Source organism: Falco rusticolus, chromosome 5, assembly GCF_015220075.1.
Source record: "Falco rusticolus isolate bFalRus1 chromosome 5, bFalRus1.pri, whole genome shotgun sequence".
NCBI classification, from domain to species: Eukaryota; Metazoa; Chordata; class Aves; order Falconiformes; family Falconidae; genus Falco; species Falco rusticolus.
In genome coordinates this window covers 58,276,871-58,296,407 of record NC_051191.1, presented here as the reverse complement: position 1 = coordinate 58,296,407, position 19,537 = coordinate 58,276,871, and the positions used below count along the sequence as shown (strand labels likewise).

Genomic DNA, 19,537 nt, shown 5'->3' with positions numbered 1-19,537 from the left:
GTTTAGCAGCTAAGTTATAGCCTGCTTACTCAGAAAAAATAATTTGAAAAATCTCCTGATAAGCAGGAGACAATCTAACAATTAGAGAAGACAACAATACAGGAGATAGTCTTGCACCCATCAGATTTCCAAATCAAAGGCTGTACAAGTCAGCAAGCCCTAGCAGTGAAAAGAACGTCTTGACTATGCAGTATAAGTGCCTGATGGGAAAAAAGAATGAACAGCTATTTAAAAGAGCTTCATATATGCTTCACAGTGAAAAATTATCTACCAAGGGAAGAACAGCACATGTATCAGAAGTCTAGTGTCATGAACACTTCATGGAGCAGCTGTCATTTCAGGGAGGTTGACTACTTTGGCCTTGTGTTTTCTGTTCACATACCCGTTTGGTTTGTTCTAACTGCTCTGCCAGCTCTTCAATAGCTTGTGAATGTTTCTGCCTCATCTCTTGGATTTGAGCCTCATGAGTCTTTGCCTCATCTTCAAGGGTCTTCTTCAAAACTGTTACTTCTTGTTCTCTCTTTGACCTGCAAAATTCACAAATTCCATTTAGATGCCAAGGAGGAATCAAGCAGATGAGTATATCCACCAACGGCATCTCTAATGCAGAATAATGCCAAGGGCTATTTAGCTCTACAAGATATAAAGACAAAAGTTAGACCTTTTCAAAGTTAGAACTTAGCACTGCACCCTTCTTAAGCGCAAGCTGGCAGCATTACCTTCAGCCTAAGTAGTAACAGCCTGGAAGTATGAAAGTTTCAGGGGTATCACTAACACTATGGTTAGGGAGCAAATTAACTTTCTTATGTCAGGTAAGGTAATGCAGTCTTGACTACAGCTTGCACACTACCTCCTTCCACAGTCACTGAGGCTGCTAACCAGACTACCCTAACTTTGGTAAGAGACTGGATGTGGCAGAATTTATGAAAAATTCCAAACCAAATAAGACAATGCAGCTACATGTTGGACTTACCTGAGCTCTTGTTGAGCAGCTGTAGAATCTAGTGTATCTTCCAGCTCTGTTTTCAGTGCTTCCAGCTCTTCTCCTAGATCCCGCTTCTGTTTTTCAGCTTTATTCCTGAATGCTCTCTCTGACTCCAGGTCTTCTTGCAGCTCAGTGATCTGGGATTCAAGTTCCCTGATCTTTTTCAGGGCCATGTTCTTCTGAGCTGCCTCTTCTTCCACCCTGTGTTCAACATAGGGTTGTGGTCAGAGCCAGATTTAAACCATATGTAAATTAATACCACCTGTCCTACCAAGAAAAAAAGCTGGTATCTGTCAGCTCTACAATATTACATTCAAACTTTGATCTGTATATTATCTACAAATTCTAAGTTCTATTTCCCAATACTTGAGAGAGCACGATTACTTACCTTAAAGAACGGGACAGAGAGAGACTGACAACAGAAGAAAGCAGAAGAGAAAGCACCATTTTACATTGGAAATTGGAGACTGTACTGAATAGATGAATATAGCAACTACCAGAAAGACAGTGTGTTGCCACTACTTTTTAACCCCATCTGAAATCTTACTGCTCAGCGAAACGTGTAAACTGCACATCACATTCATAGTCTAGCTCTGTACAGAGAACGTGGCAGTGAGCAGCAGCCAAAGAACTCTGATGCTGAGGACACAGATCTTAACAGTCCACAGGCTGAAATACAGCAGCCACAGATTCCACTTAGTCCCTATTCCAAAGTGACACAAGACAAGCAATACTTCCCAGCCTAGTGGGTACCTGAACCCTGCAGGTCAGGTTCTCACCTAGCTAAGGCTGCCTGCAGCTCCTCTTCCTTCTTGGCCAGCTGCATCTTGAGTTCTGCAATCTGAGCCTGCAGCTCAGCAATCTGGTCATGCAGATCACTGGAGTCCCCTTCAAGCTTTCGGCGAGTCTTTTCCAATTCTTGCCTCTGCTTTTCTTCACGTCGCAGACGTTCTGATGGAGATGGGGATACATTAAGTTACACAGACAACATATACTCAAAGAACGTACAAGCAGAGAAAATAAAGCTATTTAAGCAGTAAGGTTTTCCCTAATAATACAACTGTCCAAACTGTAGCTGGAATGCCTTATTCTGTCAGGATCTATACATGCAACTGCCCCCATAGTTTTCCCTCAAAATATATCTGAGCAATTTCCCTTCCCCTCATCTTACAGCCAAGCCTCCTTCCCCCCCTTTCACTGCAATAAACAATGCCAGTACAATACCAGTCTCTCCCAACACCCACACCACGTAGGCATAAGCGTTCATTAACTGATGCTGAACACAAGGTCTGCTCTCCCTTTACTGAAACTAAATAGGCTGGCTTCTGCTGTGTTAACCTGGGCAGCCTCCAGGTAAGTGCCTCCAGTCTGAAGTACTTGTGCAAACACAGTATCAGAAACAGCACTAACCCTGACAGATTGATGGTGCTGGAAATAGAAAAGTGGAGACGCTTCCACAGCAGGAGAAGAAAGAGAACCAGCCTCTCTTCTCCATTGGCCTGATGCTTTACAGAGAATTTTTATTTGGATCAAGGGCTCAGCTGACAAGGCACATAACCTTCAGCCAGCCACCAAACAGCTCTATCAAACTAATCAATAGCATACACGCTATAGACTAATTTTTAACCCCTCAGAAACCAAGAAGGACTAAAACTCTAGAAATGAAACTGCAGTTCAACAGATTTTAACAGATATCCTCCTAAAACTAAACAGGCAAGTCCTTTGGAGGATCTGCCTTTAAAAAAAAACAAAGCAAAACCAAACCAAACCATAAACCACCTTCAAGGTCTGTGATCATGGCCTCATGCTTATTCTTTAGTTTGGCTAAACTCTTAGATTTCTCCTCTTCTTCTGTCAGGTTTGTTGTAAACTCAGACATTCTGTCTTCCAACAGTTTCTTTTCCTGCAGAATTGAGAAGGCAGTGTCAAAGCAGTTGCTGGACTTACAGGAGATTTTTCCAGAGCTGACTGTGCTCAAGATGACACTCATGACATTGACTACTCCTGCTACAAAGGAACTTGGAAAAAAAGAAATCCTTTCAGGTTTACAGATAGTTTCAAGTAAATGGCTACATAAAGGTTTATATTTGATAGCCCTTTCAAAACTTAAAGGAAGCCTGTTGATGAATAACTTGGTATGGTTTGGCATAACAACGTATCAGAAAACATTTGCTCATGGATCTTTATTTAGTCAAGGCTATCTAAGTATCATACAATACTGACTTGTAAAGAATACAGGCAGGCAGCTAATTTCAAAAATCCAGGTCAGAGTTGTCCAAGACAAGACTGAATTCATCCCTAAGTTTTCCTGTAACATGGGAAAGGTCAGCCTTTGGTGAGTAGCTCCAGGAGAAACACCGGTGCATCTTTAGCCTATGTAGGGAAGCTGCAGGAATCTTACCTTAGCCAATTTGAGATTCTGGTCTTCCAGAACTATCACATCTTCTTCTAGTTTCTTCAGTTTGGCCTCTGTGGTCACTTTTTCTAGCTGCAACTTTTGCCTTGCACTTTCCTCTTCTTCAAGCTGCTCCTCTAGTTCCTTCACAACACCCACAGAAAAGCAAGGTATTTGTCAGTGCTGCTCACCAACCAGTGTAACAGCACAGAAGCAATACTAGAACCTGGAAAGTTCCTTTACCCTTCCTTTACAGTATTATTACGTATTATATATACTTTCCAGAAGTGACATCTATCATGACTTAATGAAACACACTGCACCCTAGCTAGCAAGTTTTCTAGCAAAATAAACAATGCTACTTTGCAAAGAATGCCACCGTTTCTAAATCCCCTGGCTTAAGCAAAGACTTGTCTAATTCTTCGACAAGCGGCCATCATCTTAGTCTTCAAGAATGAAACAGCTCATTCCAGCTGACTGACCGAAAGCCTCGGGCTCAGCACCAGACTCACTGTGTTCTATTGCTATTTCCACAAATGGATTTTTTATGCTTTTTTATTGTTGTTCTCTCTCTCTTGTTTCCCTCCAAGCTGAGACAAAAGAATCATCTAAACCTTACTATCCTCTTTAGTGACAAGAGACAGCATTCCTAAGGCATTACCTGGATGTTCTGCTGCATTTTCTTCTTTTCAGCCTGCAGATGTTGGCACCGTTCTTCTTCTTCCTCCACCCTTGCTTCCAGGTCATGACATATCTCTTCCAGTTCTTGTTTCTTGGCTGTCAGGCGGGCTCTTATCTCTTCAGCTTCAGCACAGAGTTCAGTTTCTGCTTGCAACTGTTCCTGCAGCTGCATCTTCTCTGCCATTAGCTACATTGGACACAAAGTCAGAAATAAGAGCAGCTCCAATTTACCAAAGTACTTAGCAATCTGTGTTCAGTGAAGTTACATGCTCCTCTGTTCCACAGTTACAGTCTTAATCATTGCAGCAGTCTCCTGCTGCTACTAAAAAGCTAAATATCAAAACATAGCTTTTAAGCATGTGCTCTCCTTCACAAACTGTCCACTGCAACTACAAATTGTTAGCCTTTGTCTAGTTTTCCCCTGCAAGAGTAACACAATTATCAGCCCTACAGAAACACAATCTTGCTGCCACCTTCTGCATTCCAAACAAAAAGGATCCCACTAACGATGAGGTTGAATTCAATGAGCTTCCTACAATATTCAGCCAAAGGAGACTGACTTCATGTAACAGCTACAGAAGGTAGATAGGTGGTCACTGTACAAAGTGACCTGCTAGAGGAACTAAGGTGGGAAGAAGGGCAAAGGAAATTGAACAAGATGGCAGCTGAGTCACACATTTCAACAAGTTGCTATCCTGCAGCTTGCCTATCAGACCAATAAAGCAAAGCAGGTGCTCTCAAGCAGCTGGCCAGGTAGAGAGAGAATTACTTTTACACACGAGATTTGCAGACTCACCTGGGCCTGGAAGGTCTCCATCTCACTCAGTCTATTTTCTGCAGCTAACTGCTTCTCTTTGACCTTTATTAGTTCTTCTTCCTTGGCCATCATCTCCTCTTCCTGTCTGCTTACTTGCAGAAGGGGCTTCACCTGAAAGGGAAACCCATGCAGTGAGACATGTATAAGGAACAAGAAAAACATGAAGAGATGTTCTTGTACTTGATAAGCATTGAATAAAACAATTTTCAATAAATGTCATATTTGAAAGACTGATCATTCATTTTGTTGTGAATACTGGGAGGATCATAGAGGACTAGTTATCATCTGCTCTGCCTATTAACACACTTTCTGCCTGCCCAGCTTTTCCTCCAGGACAGAGTGCGTCAGGAAAGGGTTGGGTAAATTCCAGACCCTTGAGGGCTCAGTTGTAATAGCAGGAGAATAAAAAAGTTGCCATACAGTGGGGAAATACACAGATAGGTCAATGTCATCTACCCAGACTTTTGTAAGGCCTTTGACAGTCTCCCACAATATCCTTCTCTCGAAACTGGAGAGATATGGATTTGATGGGTGGACTGTTTCATGGATGAGGAATTGGTTGGATAGTTGTATCCCGAGAGTAGCTGTCAATGGCTCAATGTCCAGATGGAGACTGGTGGTAAGTCAGGGATCCATATCTGGACCAGTACTCTTTAATTTTTTCATCCAGGACACATCCAGTGGGATTGAGTGTACCCTCAGCAAGTTTGCAGACACCACCAAGCTGAGTGGTGCGGCTGACACACCCAAGGTATGAAATGCCATCCAGAGGGACCTGGACAAGCTTAAAAAGTGGTTTCATGTGAACCTCATGAGCTTCAACAAGGCCAAGTGCAAGGTCCTGCAGCTGGACTGGGGCAGTCCTCTGTATCAGTACAGACTGTGGGATGAAAGGATTGAAAGCAGCCCTGTGGAAAAGGACTTGGGGGTACTGGTGGATGAAAAGCTGGACATGAGCTGGCAATATGCACTTGCAGCCCAGAAAGCCAACTGTATCCTGGGCTGCATCCAAAGTAGTGTGCCCAGCAGATTGAGGGAGGTGATTCTGCCCTTTTACTCTGCTCTGGTGAGTCCCCACCTGGAGTACTGCATCCAGCTCTGGAGCCCTCAGCACAGGAAAGACATGGACCTGTTGGAATGGGTCCAGAGGAGGGCCACAGAGATCAAGAGGGATGGAACACCTCTCCTATGAAGAAAGGCTGAGAGTTGGGGTTGTTCAGCCTGGAGAAGGATCCAGTGAGACCTTATGGCAGCCTTTCAGTAAAGGGGCCTATAACACAGGGACAAACTTTTTAAGCTGGGCCTGTTGCAACAGGACAAGGAGCAATGGTTTTAAAAGTAAGAGGGTAGATTTAAACTAGATAGAAGGAATTTTTTACAAGGGTAGGGAAACACTGGAAGAGATTGCCCAGAGAGGTGGTAGATTCCTCATCCCTGGAAGCGTTCAAAGTTAGGCTGGACAGGGCTCTGAGCAACCCGATCTAGTTGAAGATGTCCCTGTTTGTTGCAGCCAGGAGGTGGACTAGGTGACCTTTAAAAATCCCTTCCAACCCAAACTATTCTATGATTCCATGAAAAAAAACCCCGAACACCACCCATCTCTGTGCTCTCCCATCAAAAACACTTACAAATAATTTCATAGGAAAGAAGTTTAAATTCTGCTCTCAACTCTTTTAGCTGCAAAGTCTCATGGCTAAAATGCAAGAAATCCCACACATTTAGAAGACACGATTTCTTCATGTGTTCATTGTCTTTATAAAGGTAAAATATCTACAAGTCTTAACAGCAAGATCAGACCTCAGCGCTCTTCCTTTGCACTTACAACCCTGGAGAAAAGAGATGGCAAGCCATCCCCATATTAACAATTTTTGTCTAGCTAAATTGAGTAGCCACGTAGTAAATGACTCTTTGAAGTACCATACCACCAAAGGAAGTGATCCTCTTACTCTTCTTAGGCATAAAGCATTCAAAGATTACTTCTGCTTTTCCACATTACTTGAATATAGCTTTGCACATGATTTATGCAGGCATACTGCACAGCTATCAAATATTCTCTGCCTAAATCAATCAACGTGTAACTGCAAACCTGCCCAATTGTGGAGGAAGTGGTTTGGGGGCTCTGGTTCAACCTGAGAAGCTGAAACTGCAACCAAACTGTCAAAATTGCAAAGGGAAAAATTATTACCTTGGTGAACAACCTCCACCATTGCCAGTTCCGCAGTTTCAAATAGGCAGCGCAATTCCTCTGAAGCACTTTCATGGCTGTCAGTTGCTGCTGGCGTTTGGCAAAGGCTCTGCAAGGTAAGTGGAAGTCAGACAAAAGGAACCCACAGCAACACACAATTCTCTCCACTAAGCCCTTTCTCAGATAACTCTACGTTTTTACTTTACAAGATTCCTTCCTAAAAAAACAGCAAAATTTCCAGTGAACATCCTCTATCTTTTTCAAGTTTTTTTCTGCTCAGGTAAGGATTTTTTTTTTCCTTTATTCAATTCCCTATTTAATGAAGTTTTTCCCTAATATCATCTAATCCATAAAGCCTCACTCTTAATTTCAAAAAAGGGAGATTGGTAACACACGTGGGTTTTCTGCCAATCTGACAGATATTTTTGGTTTTAGAACTGTATCATTTGCAGTCCTACCCAATAACTTCAGAGAAATCCTATACCTCCTGGATCAGTACCATACTAAGACTTTTTCATTTGCACACTTGCAGTTTGAGCATTTCTGTCAAAATCTTTGCCTGCTGTGTAGTATTACTACAGAAAGAAGAGACTTTACTGCTCTGGTAGTATGTGGGATAGCAGCACACCGAGTTTCTTGCAGGTGCCAGAAGTCTGGCATTACAGAGATCAGAAAACTCTAAAACACCTTCAACAACAAATAAATCATAGCCTTTCTGACAAAAAATAACTTCCAGTCAGCTTTTCTAAAGAAGAAACTTGTACCTGAATGGGAAAAACGTACATTTTTATGATGTACTTTACAAAATATGGTCCTTACTTTCTGGCCAGGTAGCCTCTGCAGCATGCTTGGAAGCCAATAATGACATCTGTGATCTTCAGATCTCTCTCTTCTTCAAGATGAGCAAGGACTCCAGCTCTAAAAAACACTTTACTCTGTCCAATTCGGTAAAGGTTTGAATCCAGCTCCAATGCTTTGATCTAAAATGAGAGAAGCATTCATCTCATGCAAAGGCTGCTTCACGTGAAACATCACAAAATGTATTTATGTTTCATGGCTGTAAGACACCCGCTCCCTACAAGGAGCCACCTAGGCCAACCAAAGTTCCTAGCTCAAATAAGTCCTGTCCCAATTAAAGGAGTTGGAGGTCAGCCAAGCACAGCATGAAAAGGAGGTAACCAGAGACAGAAAATATGATAGAAAGCATTGTTTAATACACTACATCAAGTACTCAGAACTACAAGGATGCTGTGAGGAACATATGCCAGTCCCAAGAGCCCTCTTCCTTTCCTAAAGGAAAAACATCTGTTGATCCTTCCTATTTATTTTTTCCCAGTCCTAACCTTTGTCAGAAAAAGGCCCCCCAGCCAACTTTCCTGTCCTTTAAAGGATTTGCTTATACTAGTTAAAGTAGTATACCTTATTCCTCTTCAGAAAGAAAAAATAGGAATCCCTTACAGCCAAATTCAATTCAGTCTCCCCTAGTCTTCAAGCTACAGAGCCAAAGCTTTCCCTCTGAAGCAGGCAATCCTGCAGAAATTAATTGGAGCCTTCATTGAAAGCATCTGTCATCAGCAGGCTGTTACAAAGAGTTTGTTGAAGCTCATACTTTAAGTATAAGGTAAAGATAACATTAATGCTTCTAAGCATTTTGATTTCAGGAATACTGCTGGAATCTCAAAGTATATGCATCTGTGGAAACAAAGATCCTCTTTGCCTAGGATTATTGAACCCCATGCTAGCCAGAAGCCTCCATCTGCAAAGCCAAAAGAAAACTTTTTGCACCCTCCTCCTACCAAACAAAACACTTGACTTTGGAATTTCAGTCTGTGAGTACAAGACATATTTAACATGCACAACTCTGATTTCCAAACCACACCCATAAAGTTTATTCTATTCAAGTAGAGTTTCTGGGATGTCTTACCATCAGTACACAAGCCTGCTTCCCATCCATAAATCCTTTGGGAATTGCATTTGGAGTTAAGATTTCGTATCTGAAAAGGAGAAAGCATTTGAAAAGGAGAAAGTATTAGACTAGTTACACAAGTATATTTGAAAACAACAACAAACAAACAGGGGAAAAAAAAAAATCAGTAATGCATTCCTACACCACTATGAGTTTGACAGTTTACGGTCTCATTAGAGAAAAGAAAATGCATCTCCAGACAGAGTATGAAGCAGTCTTAGACGGGGTTCTCTGTGCCTCACCTTAAATACACGCTTAGCAGAGAAGTCAAAGATGCTTTCAAGAGGCTTTGTGCCATCAAATATAAAGGGACAGATGTGCTGCCTTTGAAAAGAGTGGCAATCTAGTTGCAATAAAATGCTTTAATTTGTGCACTTATGTCTGTCTTAACTTTGCCAGGATAAAGACTGATTCAGATTCTTTTCTAGGCCTTACCTTTGTCTGAATTCCTGGAACACAACTCTGTTGGGGAAACCTTGACGACAAATACGAATTCCCTCCAGCACTCCATTACAGCGAAGCTGGTCAAGGACCAAGTGGGGATCTAGTTTTCCAGCCTAGTGAGGAAAAAGTACACTTTATAAATACCACAAAGCTTTTACAAAAGGGGCGTCCCCCTGTTTTTTGTAAAGCAGCCAGTCCTCTCTTTTCCAGCTAGAAGCAATTGAAAGTTTTTATGCTATCTTAAGAAGAACTGCAAAGATTGGTCTCCAAAACATTGGTAACTACAGTTATTTAGGATGACCTTAAAAAGATATCCTGAGAATACAGGACATTTTTAAGATCTCTTGCAAACCCTGACAAAGAGAGCAACCCAGCCACATGCCCCAAAGAAGCCCATGTAAGACTGCACAGGCTGTACTGTCTTTACCTTCTTCTCATGGTTGGGGATAATGCAACGGACGAAGTTTGGGTTGGTGTTCCTCAAGGTAGCCATCAGTTTAGCCAGCTGTTCTTTATAGAGCTGTCCCACTGTTCGGAACATACCCTTCCTGGTTTTAAAGGCCCCTGGCAATGCTGTATCTGACATACCAGCTACCTGATCCAGCCCAACAATACGGTCAACTAGAGAGAGCACAAGAAAGGGTGTTAAAATTCTTCCACAGAGGAAGCACTGGAATGTACAAAGAACATCTGGGAAGAACAGGATGAGAGGAGCTGCAGGATCCTTTTTGCTTCATCTCTACACAGATGTTGACTCCTGTACAGAATTTGTGCAGGGATAGGAGCAGGAAGGAAAAAAAAAGCAACAGCTCACTACAGGAAGTTTGAGCGATGGAGACAAACTTACTCCCAAACATATTCTACTGATGCTCTGGATAGCAGCTCTGGAAAAGCAATCTAGAAGTGAGTTTCAGATGCTTCTACTTGCTTAGGTTACAATGAAAAACAACAGATCAAGAGCTCTAGCTGCTAGCCCAGCAGAGTCAACTATTAGTTAACTCTGACCCAGAAGGGGCCACAGTTAAAGAGAAAAAGCCCAGCTTCACTCTTGCATTACAGGCAGAACGGCCATGACCGGTGATCAGAAAAGCCACATCTACTTTAAACTGAGCAAACATGGTAAAAGGCATGATAGAAACCAAACCTCAAGATACCACTGTTTGAGTCATTTTTAGAGTACAAGTATTCTATGACAGCATTCTATGACAGAGACATGAACAATACCACTAGGAGAAACTCAGAATCCCTTGCCCCAACAGTTTCTCCACTATGCCACAGTGACATCCAAGCACTGATGAAGCTATCACCTTGATGTGTGGACTCCACAGATCCTTTTTTTCAACAGAAGCCAGCTTGATCTGAGAGTAGCAGGGGCAAGAAGAAACTAAAGCATTACTTTTTCCCTTTGCTCTTCTTCATGGAAATAAAAATCCATCCACACAACCAAATCACTGCAATTTTCCACACCCCTAGTACATTTTTATTAAGGGCTTCAAGCTACTACTTCACTTTATCTCTAGTGGTTGGCTGATGCCTACTCAGGCTTCCCAATCTTCACTTCAGAAAAATATATCAACTTGTGGTCAACTGGCTTCTGATTAAAAAACCACAACTAAGAGAAACCCCTACAAAAGAAACAAGAAAGGATATCCTGATTTACAGCTAGTATTAGTTTAGAACTGCTCACTTCTAGAGCAGCTGTTAGAATAGGGTCAAGGTTGTCTTATCAGAAAGAAAAGAAGGTTATGTTACTAGATGACATCACAGAGAAATCCACAGAAGAGTGTCCCAGATTGCAGCTGGAACAATCTTGGGCTCTGCAATCTACATCAAGATAGCAAAAAGGACAGTCGTTTGCAACAGAAGATCCAGCTAGGAACAATAAATGAGAACTGATAAGCTGTTATTCAGTTGACATTTCAAGTCCAAAAGGAGTCACACACAGCAAAGGTCTTGTTAGGCACAACTTGCTGATGGCCGTTTTTCATGCACAAGTACAAGTTCCTTCGCCAAACTTTCTTTTAAATAATCAGCAGCTGAAGTCAAATCCCAATACTAGAATTAATGTTAAACTGAATTTCAGTTTAAATGCAGTCTCAGAAATCTTCCCTCCAAACCTTGCAAGAAATATAGCCTTACTAGCTCTATGGTCAAACAGTTGACAGGGATTTGCTTCTAGCTGTCCCTATGCAAGTCTTGCAAGAGCAACCTTTAGCACCTGAATATGTCCATATTTTTCTTGTATCCACTTGCAAGATGAGTTTTGCTTTTGGTTTAAAGTCTGTGAGGAGCTACTAGCACAAAGCAGAGGAAATGAACAAGAAAGACAAGCAGGTATGACAAAGGGACAAAGAGAAGTTAACGGAAGCATTTCTTGCATGGCTCTAGGATGCATTACACACATGACAAGACAGCTGGGTTTCTCAGTCACCTGGTTCTAGATGAAGAATAGGAAAGTGTTGATAGAAATAGGCTCTCTGAACGTTCTGCATCTCTGTAACAGACAGAGACGTCAAAGAAAACCCACCGCAGAAAGTGACAGCAACAGTAAGACTCAAAAGCAGATAAAACCAGAGAAGAGTAAAATACTGAACGCTGCAGAAAGAACACACTAGTTGCAGGACTGAAAACAGATTCAACCTCAGATCCTGTGTTTGCAGCTATGCAAGCTGCTGGGACATAATGGTGCATTTATATTTTATCCTGGTATGCTTGGTTTCAAGAAATAATTGCTATATACGCAGCAAGCTTAACCTAAGTTGACGTAAGTGAACCTTTCTCTTGAGTTACAATGAACTTTTAATGAAATACCATGACCTAAGCAAAGGATGTTCTAGATAATGCTCATCTTGGTGGTTTAGTCTTCAGGGAAAAAAGCAACACAGCTCACCACAGACTTTTGATGATCAAACTCTTCCACATAAAACAGGAGAAAAAAAAACCAAAACAAAGAGATTAAGTTTAATTACATACCATCTTTCCACAGCTCAGACACAAACTTATCCGATGACTGGTGGAGAAGAGTAGCAATGTTATCATTCAGTGGATCCATGTTCTTCATCAACCATTCATCCGCTTTATAATCCACCTGGAGAAGATAAACACATCAAGAAACTTGGGGGGGGGATTTTCTGCAGCACAAGATGCAACAAGATCCTGCAAAGTCTATAAAAGCAGCACTGAGGTTTGCACAATCAGCAACAGATTACCTAATCACTCTCGGATTTGCCATCTAAGCAAGCATACCTACAAATTTCAAACCCTAACAGACAGCTGCATGTTCTGTTCTGTCAGTAAGGGAATGGATTTGCAATGCCAGTTTGCACCACCCACAGTGTAACACAAAAAACAACTGCATCATCATTTTTGGTGATGAAGTCTTGATGCAAGACTTCAGAAGCATTTTTGAAAAGTACCTTCAATCTCACCAGGTTACAGAGAACAATTTAAACTGGTGTCTGTTTGACCTGTCTTCAACTATAAAAATAACAATTTGCAGGTAAATACCCTTAGGCCCTGTAACGTCCACAGCAATGGAACGACCTCATGAAATCTTCCACTGGTTTCCCATAGGCAGCCGTTTTGGTAAGTAGCCATTTCTAAGCAGCAGTGGTTATACATTAGAAAATCAAGCAGACATCCCAACGTTCACGTTCTAGCTACTAATTCTTTACCTTGCCAGCATAATGTATAATACAGAAGTCAGCTTTGTCTTTCAGCTGTTTTGGCTTCTGAAATTTGGGGTGAGTGCCTTGTTCTTGTACAACTTTTTCCACAAAGCTTTTGTCTGTTGCTTTTGGGAACCAGCACTCTTCATCCAGCAGGGCCAGTATACCAGGAGGACCAGCCTTAAAGAAGGGAAATATCAAAACATCATTAAACACATGACTGCACAATTCATTAACACCTTTAGATGGCTAGAGATATAAAGGGTACCTAAGCCTGATCCCCATCACGTTCACCTGCTATGTGGTATCCGTTCAACTATTTCTATGCTAATAGAAATTGTTAACAATTCTTCAAAATCCTCATCTGAATTCTTAACATTTTACGAAAAGGTCTCTTCCATCATATTTGTCTAGGTTATTTGACATGGGGGAAAAAATGTTTTTAATAGAAGGAATACTATCACACTGTTCTCCAAATATTCAGGTATCTAAATGCAGAAGACCACAGCACAGTATTTCACAAACTAGTCCTTACTATTGGAACATCTACTATGAAATCTATACATATTCAAGTTTCATTAGAACAGAAGGAAAGCAACAGAGATTCACAGCTTCTCACCACACAGTTAAGTAAGGAGGTTCACACTACTTATGGTAAACGACGCATACATCTAGCACCACGTAGATCTACACAAATAAAAACAATCCTGTGAGAGGAAAAAGTGGCTGACTATATCTATTTTCATGCAGTACTTCCTACAGAACCGATACTAACAGACTTATTGGTGACACATTCAAAGAGGGAACTGTTCGCTTCTGCTTCCAAATATACTTCTAAACATAAACATACTTCTAAACACAGTAGAGGATTCCAAAAGCTAGAAAGCTAATTTCCAGTTTATGTCCTCAATGACAAAATTAGTGCAGCCATCTCTTGCTACTCGATGGTAGAAGAACAACAAGCTTACCGGCTTCTCTATGAGGTCAATGCAGGGCTGCAGGTCCAAGCCAAAGTCAATGAAATTCCACTCTATGCCCTCCCTCTGGTACTCCTCTTGCTCCAGAATGAACATGGTGTGGTTAAAGAGCTGCTGCAACTTTTCATTTGTGTAGTTAATACACAACTGCTCAAAGGAGTTCAGCTAATGAAGAAAAAGGTAGAAAGATGTTTGAACAGTGGTTTTTGAAGACACACCTACTATTCTCTTAGCGTGAAAGATCACATCTATAGTTCAGGAATTTAAGTTTGTGCTCTGCATGGGGTGGGGAGCCCTTTGTCAAAATCTCCATTTGCTTACGAACTGCCTTTCCTGTCACATGCCATTGCCTCACTGCTTCAATCCCTAGAGAATTCATATACACTGTTCCTCAGACTTTGCAAAAGAATGTTTAGTTGTAAACAAAAGAATAATTACTACAGCTACTTAACCTGGGAATAGAAAAGATTTTCTCACAAACTCAGAGCTGGCAAGTGCTCTTCATAGGAAGGGGAAGGAACAGAAGCCCAAAGACAAACTCCTAAAAGCATGTGGACTGGAAAGTCCCCTTTTAATCCTCATATATAAAATCAGAGCAAGGAAAGCAAGGGAAAATTCTTCAACATCTCCAGATTTCTTCAAACTGTAAGGACAAGGTTAATAACCACCCACAGTGCATTTTCATGTTAGACCACGCTAAATACAATGCAGCTGTGAAAGAGAACGGTCCCGTTCTACTTCCTCCACGTTTCAGAAATTCCATGTATTTCCACTCCCCTCCTTTTCATGAGATTCAGCAACCATGAAACCAAAGGTAGACTAATCTGAGAGGGGAGAGGAAAAAAACAACCAGCCCTCAACTTTTCCATGTCTTAATTTTCCAATTGGTCCAATTCACTTCGCAGCTGCACAAGAGTTAGATCCAGCATAACAAAGGTTGATAACAGCTGCCTGTCTGGGATAATGGCAGGATAGTTCTTTTCTGATGGCAGCCTATGGCTGCTTCAGACTAAGTATAATGCAAATCCACATTCTAAAATTGTTGTTTCAGAGACATAAAGGTTTGGCCTGACAGTTCACTGCCACCTACAGAGGGAGCTCCCACTTCCTCTCTTTTTCCATCTCTCAACTTTATTTCCACTGTTCCTATCCTACATTTATCTTGCATCAGTTTTTATGCTCAGATTCCCCTTTGCAGACTGATTCAATTACAAAACACCCTAAGAAAATATTTTCCCCAGGGCCAGAGAGGTGAACAGCACAAGCAGTTGCAGCCAGGAGCAGCAGAGGGGAAAAGGAGCAAGTTCAATCCTTTTCTGCACCAAACCGCTGCTGTTAAATCTAACTGCATGTGAAACCACAATCTGATCCCTGATTTTCAGGTTTCTTTAAGAAAGGAGCATGTATAGGTCAATTTATATTGGATCTGATTTGGTCTACCATGTCTTTGTTTTTTCCAAAATTCATCAGTAGGAAGACAAAACTATCTCTAACAATTTTTAACGACACTAACAGATTTTTAATGACACTAACAGATTTCAGCAGATCATCCCTTAAATGTTTTGGGACAGACTAACGGGACATGAAATTTTAAGTCCAGTGGTGATCCGTAACTCTACACACTTTAAAAAAAATTTTTGTAGGTTAGCAAACTCTTAAAACTGTGAGCTATAAAGATTCAAGAACATCTCAAACTGTGAAATTAAAATAATTCTAATGCACAGGACAAAAAGCATGTAAGCACCAAAATATACCGCAATGAGAACACATGTGCAGAATATGTCAAATACTAACAAATGAACCACTTATCTGACAGTTCACATCAGCAGAGATCTCAAGTAACAAAAGTAGAATCCTTTCCAAAATTATACACTGTTCTCTTCCAGTTTTAAAGTGATTTCCTTCAGCAGTCTTTGCTCCATGATAAAAAGAGTACAAGGACCTGATATCCCCTTACCTCAAAAATCTCAAAACCAGCAATGTCAAGGATTCCAATGAAGGATGCACCCTGTCGCTTGGTCTTATCCAATGCCTTGTTGATACGCATAACCAGCCACCGGAACATACGCTCATACGTGGCTTTAGCCAGCGCTTCAATGGCAAAGTCAGCCTAAAGAGAAAAGGCAAAGATCAAGAGTTAGGTTAGAATCTAAAGAAAGGCACAGATTACACAGTTTTGGCATCTAATGGCCCAACTGCAGTCTGATTTTCCCTCTACCACCAAACTCACTGAACAAGGCTAATTTCAAAATTTATTCCCGCTGAAAAGTAGTGCAATACTCCACAAACAAGAGCAAAGAATCTGTCTTACTAAATTAGTGTGTCAAAGCCAAATTTCAGGATCCTGCCTGCTGGAGAAAGCAATGCCTGGTATTCAAGAAAAAAATCATGCCCAGTGACCTCCACAGACTATAGTAACATAGCAGGTTTCACAGGCCTAAAGAAAAGCGTTTACATTCTTTTGTAATTTTGGATTTGTGAAGCCAAATCCCTCCCTCCCATGCCACTACCCTACCTGGGATTGACAAAAAAAAGTACTATGTGTAGTAAGAAATTAAAAATCAAAATGGAAAGGCAGAATGGAAAAGCAGCCCGTGACTATTTCTAGACTTCACTCTCTTCCTAAACCCTTCCATGCTATGGGGGCATGTTTATTCGCACTGAGAACAAGGACGTGTTAATAAAGAAGCTGTGCAGCGAGTACCCACAGGGGCTTTGCCCCATTCAGGACCCTACTAGCTCCTAGGTCAGGTTTCAATTAGGGCACAACCTGATTCAAGAGTGTTACAAAATTTCAAGGCTGAGCAGCAAATTCTTCCACCCTAGTAACTGACCTACTCAAAAATAGTGCTCTTTGTATTATAGCAGCTTGAAAATGTCACCCGTGGATACAGCACTGAAGGATCTTACTCCCTTGGGACAGCCAGTTGCCAAAATTAGGGAAATTACATTCTCTTGCAATATGCACGCTACAGTATTCAAGTGTGGTTGCCATACATTGCATATGTCATAAAGTCATAAAGATGGTTATTAAATGCTACAAAACCCTCTAATACATTTATTAGCTTTGTGGCGGCAAGATAAAAGACTAAAGTACTTGTTCAATTTTACAAAATGCTTACCTGCTCTTTGGTCTGAGCTTTCTGGACATAATCTCGCCCAACTTTGATGCGAGGAGTCAGGATACCTCTAGTGAAATCTGTCACATTGATACCCAAGAGGTGAGACACTTTCTGAGCAGCTAAAGATGGTAAAAGGAAACAAAGAGATTAATGTTCATTTTTCTCACAGAAGGCAAAAGAAAAAGAAAAACATTCCTGCAACTGCCTTCCCAAAAGTCACAGAACAGCTTATAAAAATATTAAATGAAGAACAGGTTGGTGAGACAAAGATATCTTCAAAACCAAAAAATCCCCCAAAACCCTCTTGCAATGCATACTACGGGTTATTGAGAAGCCACGAAATTAAAAGAACACTCTCATACAACTAAGTAATAACACAGAAGCTTTAGAAAGTTCATTGTAATTTAAAGATATGTCAAGTAATGGATTTCTGAAGCTAACTGTTCTGTCTTCAGCTACTGATTAGTCTTTGAGGCAACTCTGTATTTCAGATTCAAGATTCAAACCCCAAATGGTTTATTCTCCTCCCTAAACGTCTATTTAGAGGGTATTTTCCATCATAATAATTGCCAAAAATATAAAACCTTAAAGATAAATTAACAGCTTCTTACATTTCTGCAGTATATCGATAATGAAGGTCTAAGAGTTAAGTCTTCCAACAGATAGCTTTCTTATCACGTGAAACAGTGTAATATTTACACACGTAACAATGGGCAGTGCAATTAAAACACATACACATACTTTATACCCACCACAAAACTACGCACCTTACTCTTACAGTCACATGTCTACCTACAGAGTCAGCAAAGAACATTCCCTGAAGCCTGATAACGTAGGTTTGCAGAAGCAATCATTCCTAGCTTGGTTAAAAGACACACACACTACATATTCCAGTAGAGTAATCTTTTTCATCTGGTCATCCCATGCACTTCCTGCCTAGCCCTGTCACAGGAACACTGCCGCGTTCCTGCCTATGGGTGGCTGCACATGCACGCCTGGCAACACAGCGCGTATTTCTGTGAAGGAGCACATCAGCTCCTTTGTTAAATAATTCACCGTATAGGAAAACAAGACTCCAGTATTCCCTACGTACTGTAACATATTCTGCTACTTGCAAGAAGCTTCTGTAGGCTTTTCTCTGCATTTTTCTTTGTGGGGAGGAAGGAAGAAGATTGCTTACCTGTATTGTCTGGCATAGAGGCTTGGTCTGTATTACGCTCCTTCTTGAAGACTATGTTGCCAAGTTGAAGAACACCTGAGATAACCTTCAGGAGACCTTTTAAAATAATAATTACAGCTTAGTGTCAGACATCACCAAAAGCCCTGATACATCGCAGTCACCTTTCCTGACATGGCTAAGAGGCCCTTCTCAACATCCCAAAGATCTTTATGGAATCTGGAAAAACAACGCACAGGTAATTCCTCTATATGACTCCCATTCAGGACACAGGACTTGCCCTGTCCCTCCTATGCAAACTACACAGCCTGGCAATTTACCTGTTCTCAACATTGTTACAGTGAAGTGGGAGACAGGACTGAACGTAACATGCCACCCTACAACATATATATTTTCTGATAAAAAGTTTGTTCTCTGTTAGAGGGCCAAAATTCACTCAATGAATTCAATATTCAAATTTCCTCAATGACTACTGTTTAACACAGGAAAGAGACAGTTATTAAGAGTACAAACCAATTAAGAGAAGGAAGATTTTGTCCCTTAAACCCTGTACCACTTTCAGCTCCCTGACCAAAGTCTGTAGTCCATACAGACATATAACGTATGAAGGGCAGCAGGATGTGGGCGAAAGTGCCTGCACCGTAACTGTTACTAATTACATGCTGAAGCACCCCACCCATTGCTAATGGTATATTCATACTCTTTGAATGGTGCACGTAATAAGAGCAGCATCAGACACTAGGAGAGGAATGACATTTTTCAATGCCATTGCATCGATACAGTTTTCACTGTGTATCAATCAAAGCTCACTGCATAAGAGCTTCTAGTACTCTTGAGTAAAGGAAACTGCAAATGCAAAGGGAATCTTGTACCGAAGTTATTTCATTCCCTAGTTTCTACCTGTTGTGCTGGTTTTAGCTGGGATGCAGTTAATTTTCTTCATAGTAGCTAGTATGGGCTATGTTTTGGATTTGTGGTGAAAGCAGTGTTGATAACACTGCTGAGCAGAGCTCACACAGAGCCAAGGCCTTTTCTGCCTCTCACCCCACCCGTGAGCATGGGGGTGCACAAGATGTTGCGAGGGGACACAGCTGGGACAGCTGATGCCAGCTGACCAAAG

The 19,537-nt window shown here is 41.2% G+C and overlaps 1 protein-coding gene across 3 annotated transcripts in view; it reads right to left on the bottom strand.

Annotated features, from left to right (window-relative positions):
• The window catches only part of MYH9 (myosin heavy chain 9), a 74,051-nt gene that overhangs the window by 11,657 nt on the left and 42,857 nt on the right, over positions 1–19,537 (bottom strand). For all 3 annotated transcript variants that reach the window (XM_037387835.1, XM_037387836.1, XM_037387837.1), the window contains exons 10-27: positions 18,421–18,516; positions 17,241–17,359; positions 16,076–16,228; positions 14,110–14,283; positions 13,148–13,321; positions 12,447–12,561; positions 9,901–10,094; positions 9,465–9,586; positions 8,988–9,057; positions 7,883–8,043; positions 7,064–7,172; positions 4,858–4,989; positions 4,042–4,248; positions 3,387–3,524; positions 2,765–2,888; positions 1,765–1,936; positions 974–1,186; positions 383–527 (exon numbers count right to left, since the gene is read on the bottom strand). In XM_037387835.1, coding sequence (XP_037243732.1) covers positions 383–527; positions 974–1,186; positions 1,765–1,936; positions 2,765–2,888; positions 3,387–3,524; positions 4,042–4,248; positions 4,858–4,989; positions 7,064–7,172; positions 7,883–8,043; positions 8,988–9,057; positions 9,465–9,586; positions 9,901–10,094; positions 12,447–12,561; positions 13,148–13,321; positions 14,110–14,283; positions 16,076–16,228; positions 17,241–17,359; positions 18,421–18,516 — 2,618 coding nt within the window. The remainder of the gene's footprint in view (positions 1–382; positions 528–973; positions 1,187–1,764; positions 1,937–2,764; positions 2,889–3,386; positions 3,525–4,041; positions 4,249–4,857; positions 4,990–7,063; positions 7,173–7,882; positions 8,044–8,987; positions 9,058–9,464; positions 9,587–9,900; positions 10,095–12,446; positions 12,562–13,147; positions 13,322–14,109; positions 14,284–16,075; positions 16,229–17,240; positions 17,360–18,420; positions 18,517–19,537) is intronic.